Source organism: Chiloscyllium plagiosum, chromosome 14 (genome assembly GCF_004010195.1).
Source record: "Chiloscyllium plagiosum isolate BGI_BamShark_2017 chromosome 14, ASM401019v2, whole genome shotgun sequence".
In the NCBI taxonomy this organism is placed as follows: domain Eukaryota; kingdom Metazoa; phylum Chordata; class Chondrichthyes; order Orectolobiformes; family Hemiscylliidae; genus Chiloscyllium; species Chiloscyllium plagiosum.
Window position 1 is genome coordinate 72,674,329 of NC_057723.1, and position 6,204 is coordinate 72,680,532.

The 6,204-nt window shown below is 45.1% G+C and overlaps 1 protein-coding gene across 6 annotated transcripts in view; it reads right to left on the reverse strand.

Annotated features, from left to right (window-relative positions):
* The window catches only part of LOC122556799 (sodium-dependent phosphate transport protein 2A-like), a 58,564-nt gene that overhangs the window by 28,960 nt on the left and 23,400 nt on the right, over positions 1–6,204 (reverse strand). For 5 of the 6 annotated variants that reach the window (XM_043703992.1, XM_043703994.1, XM_043703989.1 and 2 more), the window contains one exon: positions 3,391–3,534. The exons of the other annotated variant lie outside the window; for it this stretch is intronic. In XM_043703992.1, the coding sequence (XP_043559927.1) occupies positions 3,391–3,534 (144 nt within the window). The remainder of the gene's footprint in view (positions 1–3,390; positions 3,535–6,204) is intronic. 6 annotated transcript variants of the gene reach the window in all.

Here is a 6,204-nt window from a genome sequence, read left to right on the forward strand (position 1 = left end):
GAAGGGCTTATGCCCGAAACGTCGATTCTCCTGTTCCCTGGATGCTGCCTGACCTGCTGCGCTTTTCCAGCAACACATTTTCAGCTAAAGATGTTTACATCCCTCTTCAAAATGTGAATGTTTGAGGACTCATTCAAATCTCAACACAAGCTTCTGTAAAAAGCAACATGAGTGCCTTAGAAATCTTAGGTTAAGAAATCTCTACAAGGTAATGTGGTGGAAAGTCTATATTTTCAGAAAGAGCCAAGCCAAAGGTTCATCACAGGGAGAGTCTGACAAAGCTTAAGGCATGGCGAAATATTTCAACAGGAATTTAAACCTATCTGAGGTCAGCCAGCTAATCCAACAATAGCCCCAAAATTTTCAAATTGCGCTTAGGTTGCATCCCAAGAGAAACATTTCCCACCGAAACCAAAATTTTCAAATTGCGCTTAGGTTGCATCCCAAGAGAAACATTTCCCACCGAAACCCAAAGAGGAAGTGATCTCCAGGAAGAGGTGAAGAAATGGTAAAAGTCTAGTTCAAGTTGGAGAAAGAATATTAGGAAAAGTTGAAAGTGAGCCAAAGAAGATGGCAGAAGGATTTACCAAAGACTTGTTGAAAGAGATACATTTTAATAAGGACGTTAAAAGACGGGATGGAAACTGGATGAGCAGAGCCAGTTTAGGAAGAAAGTTCCGGAATGGCTGGTCTCAATGGCGTAGAAATGGACACCATTATTTGCAGAGGTGCTTTGGGATTTATAAAATGTCAGCCAGAGGATCAAAGGACTGGGTTTTACATAAAGTAGACAAGGCTGGAAGAAGGCAGAAGGCCAGGCAACATCAGAGAAGTATGTAGAGAAGTCAACATTTTGGATATAAGCCCTTCTTCAGGAATCTGCAGGTTTTTTTTGTCACTAGCTAAGGATTTCACATGAAGGCTGTGACCTGTCCACCATCTGAAAACTGGGGATGATTCTGCCTCCACCTGTTTGGGGGATCCATGACCAGATTTTACTGTTGGTAGGCTGCGAACTACCTGAGCTCATTTCTTCCACATGCATGCAGAAGGATATCCCAATTCAAAATACCATCAGGGCCAGGGGCCCTCCTGTATCAGCAGTGCCATTGGGAGCTGTGGCCATCAATGGGACTGGAGTCTGTCCTCAATGATGAGCAACAAAGGGAGTTGGAGATCCAAGTTCAGATTACATCCTCACAGGCAGGCCTTGGTGAGAGGGAATCGTGGCTTAGGGTGGAGGGCATGCAGTCAGATGGTGGAGAGGCACAGGGGTGTCTTTATCAAACACAGAGTTCCCAAGCATTGTCTTCCTAACCTGCCACTCTTGACACACGGTGTATCAGACCATAACATGTGTGATATAATACTAGCAGCAGTGGAGTTGGTCCTGAAGCAATCAGTAATTGGCCACTTAAGACCTCAGTTGGAGAAGGACAGGAAAATTGGCCAATCAATGGGCATGGAAGAGTGATGGGCATCGTGCCAACACCCACCTGACTTTGCCCCCTTCCAGGCAGCCTCAAATTCTGAGCAGAGAGTTTGGGGAGTAGGGGCAGAGCATTAGGGGTTTACAAATGTCGAGAGGCAAAAACAAAATATTCCAGTATCAGGTCTAGAATATGGTATGGATCACAGGTGTTTGGATGACCTGGAATGTATTCAGGGTGAGGAATGGGAGAGCTGGAGTGAGCACAATGGACTAATTGTGTCTGGAGGCAGCAAAGGCATCAATGGACCTAGACAGGCTCAGACTCACGTGATGTTATCCAGGTTGAAGTAGGTGGTCCTTGCAGTTCTGAGGATATGGGGTCAACACCTCATCCAGGGCCTGGCATAGACACCAAAACTGCACAGCCAGCAAGTTTGGTTGGGGTGACAATGACACAGTATTTGTGATGGGGAGCACAGGCAGAGGCTTTAACCTTTCCTAAATATTCATTGTCTCCACAATCAAACGTTGCCATGAGCTGTTTGTTTTCAAGGGGTTACAGACTTGGCTAAAGTACCTTACATAAATGTCATCCATATCCTAATATCACACCTCTCCCATCCTCTGCTACCCGAATGTCTTCAGGCAGTTGGTCACCAGAGACTTGGGAGCTCACATTCTATTGTGAGTTTCCTCTTCAACCATGCAACTGGCCAAGCGACTGTCTGCAAGCATTCCTAAAACCCTCGAGCCACAGGTTCTCTACAATGTGAAAAGAGGTCCTTTGGCCTATTGGCAGCAGCACGTTGCCTACCACTGCTGCCTCACAGCGCTAGGGACCCGGGTTCGATTCCAGCCTCGGATGACTGTCTGTGTGGAGTTTGCACATTCTCCCCGTGTCTGCGTTTCCTCCGGGTGCTCCAGTTTCTTTCCACAGTCCAAAGATGTGCAGGTTAGGCTGGATTGGCCATGCTAAGTTGCCCATAGTATTCAGGGATGTCTATGTTAGGTGCATTAGCCAGGGGTAAATATAGGGTAGGGGAATGGGTCTGGGTGGGCCACTCTTCAGAGGGTCAGTGTGGACTTGTTGGGCCGAAGGGCCTGTTTCCACACAGTAGGGATTCTAATTCTAATTAAGTCTACAGCATCCCACTCTATTCTCTAACTTGCACATACCTGGAAAACTTAGCATGGCCAACCCACCCAACCTACATATCTTTAGACTGTAGGAGGGATCCAAAATACCTGAAGGAAACCCACATGAAAACAGGGAGAATATGCAAACTCCACACAGACAGTCATTCGAAGCTGGAATGGAACCCGGGTCCCTGGAGGTGTGAGGCAGCAGTGCTGACTACTGGGCCACTATGCCAGGTGGGAGTTAAGCAGTACAACAAGGGACAAGTGAAACAAAAAGATCGGTTTTCAGATAATTAATTGTGTAAAAGAAGGTTGGAGGGTTTGAGCTATAGTGAGAGGCTGAATAGGCTGGGGCTGTTTTCCCTGGAGCGTCGGAGGCTGAGGGGTGACCTTGTAGAGGTTTATAAAATTATGAGGGGCATGGATAGGGTAAATAGACAAAGTTGAGGAGTCCAGAACTAAAGGGCATAGGTTTAGGGTGAGAGGGGAAAGATATAAAAGAGACCTAAGGCCAACTGAAGGGTCTGTTTCCGTGCTGTACATCTCTATGACTCTAAACAAAACTGAGCTTCAAAATACTTGTGTGCATTCAGATGTACGTTTTTCTAATATTCTCCCAGTAATAGGTTAAACACAACAGCAGGTTATAGTCCAACAGGTTTATTTGGAAGTACTAGCTAGTTATTTCATAATCGAGGTGGGTTTTGTGCACGGTTTGCATGGATGGTAGTGGTTTAGGGTGAGCGCTGAGATCGCTATTTCCCTCTTTTGCCCTAAAGTTTCCTTGATCTTCCTGTCAGCAGGATAGGTTGACTTACGTCCAGACGACACCATGCTGACAATGATGGAGGTCGATGTACTTGAGCTTTGCACCAAGACAGTGACCAAAATGCCCACCACGAGCCCGGCGACTGGATTAGACAAGATTGCGTTGTCTTTAAAAATGTCGCCAGCCACCTTGCCTGCAAGACAGAAACCTCATTAGCCCAAACTCAACAAGATATTCAGATATGTCTCAGTCATCTTCCTGCTGGTTAATAAGGAATAGGAGCATGGACAGGTCAGCCTTGCTCCTTACACCCTGCTGTGCAAATTCCAATTGTTTCTGGATGCTTTGCTTTTGGAAAAGAGAAAACTCAGGGATTATCGAACTCATTGATTTTGGCATCAAGGAAAACAAAGGTGGGTATTGTGGGCATTTTCCAGATGCAAATTGTGCCCAGTGGTGCCAAGTTTAACAATGAGAGGACTCTGTCCAATCTCTCTGTGCTTATGGGGGTGCTGTAAATTATTAGGCTCATCATTACAGGTATTCTGGGCAGCTGGATAAAACAGGAAGACATGTTATTATCCAAAACAGGATTGTTAATTTTGGGTGGGCATAAGTGGGGGTGTTTGTAACCCTTTTCATTGCCAGCCCATGTAGAATCCCCTCGCTTTTCTAAGATTGATATGGATTCATTCCGATTCCCCATCAGCACTTTGGGAGGAGGGGTCAGTGGACTTTACTATGGATAGGCCCCTGCCCACTTTGAGATTTGGGGTAAGGTCCACACCATCTAGTGGAGATAGTCAGGAATCCTGATGGATCATAGTAATACACAATGGATTCTCACAACAGCTTGGACTCTTCATTGTAATGGAAAACAACTGCTTTTCTCAAATATTTCATAAATAATCATTTTCACAGAACAGCTTTCTTTCTCTCCCTGTCCCTCCCATTGCTGGAATAATCAAATCTCACTGATGTTCAGAAGCCTCCAGGCAAACACTTTGATTGGATGGGATAGGTTTGTAAACTTGGTTGCCTTTGAACAGAATTTAATTAGCTGTACATTAGGTTTAAAATAAATAAGAAATTAGTAATAGGTTTCCTTGAATTACATAGAATGGATGCAATACTTACTTGACCTCATCCACATCAGTCTATTGTGGATGCAGCTGTGTATTGGTGGTATTGACCCATCTTCACATTGAGGAAGTCTTTAACCATGTTCTGTGGGACCATTACTGTGAGAAATGGGATAGATAGATTCCAAACTGGTCTAGTGACTTAAACTTGGATGCCAAGGAGTTCTGTGGAGCATCGGGTGCAGCAGAATTGCATTTAACCTCAAACTGTAATCTCATGGCTCAGTCTCTGACACCCCCCCTACCATTACCATCTGAGCAGGAGATCAACTCTGGTTCAATAAGGACTGCAGGAGGGCATGCTATTAGCAATAGCCAACACTATCTGGCCTCCTGGAGAACATAATGTTGGTTCTCTTTTACACTTTTAGTAAGACAATGATTCTTAACTTACTTCATCCCCCAAAACACGAGTGGTATGGCAGCTCAGTGGTCAGCACTGTTGCTTCACAGCAGCAGGGACCTGGGTTCAATTCCACCCTTGGGTGACTGTGTGGAGTTTGCACATTCTCTCTGTGTTCGTGTGGGTTTTCTCCGGGTGCTCTGATTTCCTCCCGCAGTCCAAAGATGTGCAGGTTACGGTGGATTGGCCATTCTAAATTGCTCCATAGTGTCCAAGGATGTGCAGGCTAGGGTTAACTGTCAGAACTGCAGAGTTACAGGGATAGGCTAGGGGGCTTGTGTCTGGGTAGGATGTTCTTCAGAGGGTCGGTATGGACTTGATAGGACAAATGGAGTGGTTCCATGGTGTAGGGATTCTCTGAAACTATCTAATTTCATGATGTTCAAAACCACACAATATAAGGTTGTTGTCAAACAGTTTATTTTGGAGCACTAGATTGCTGTCTAGGTTTGTTCAATATATAATTTCAGTTGCATGACACTGTAATCTTTTGCTATACATTCTGTGTCTTATGATCCTCTTCCAAAGCTGACTGATGCAGCAGCGCTCCGAAAGCTAATGTTTCCAAATAAACCTGTTGGACTATAACCTGGTGATGTGTGATTTTTAACTTTGTCCACCCCAGGCCAACACCAGCACTTCCACATCATAATTTTATGCTCCATCTACCTTATGAATCTCTATGTGTTATTTTCAGCCTGTTTAATGTGCTTTGGCAATGATTATTGGCAATGACCATCTTGACTTTATCCACAACAATGTTTGACTGCAGCCATAATAGAGTCATAGAGTTATAGAGATGTACAGCTTGGAAACAGACCCTTCAGTCCAACCCCTCCATGCTGACCGGATATCCCAACCCAATCTGGTCCCACCTGCCAGCACCTGATCCATATCCCTCCAAACCCTTCCTATTCATATACCCATCCAGATGCCTTTTAAATGTTGCAATTTTACCAGCCTCCACCACTTCCTCTGGCAGCTCATTCCATACACGTACCACCCTCTTTGTGAAAAAGTTGCCTCGAAGGTCTCTTTTATATCTTTCCCCTCTCACCCTTATCCTATGCCCTCTAGTTCTGGACTCCCCAACCCCAGGGAAAAGACTTTGTCTATTTATTCATGCCCCTCATGATTTTATAAACCTCTATAAGGTCACCCCTCAGCCTCCGATGCTCCAGGGAAAACAGCCCCAGCCTATTCAACCTCTCCCTGTAGCTCAGATCCTCCAACCCTGACAACATTCTTGTAAATCTTTTCTGAACCCTTTCAAGTTTCGCAACATCTTTCCGATAGGAAGGAGACCAGAATTGCATGC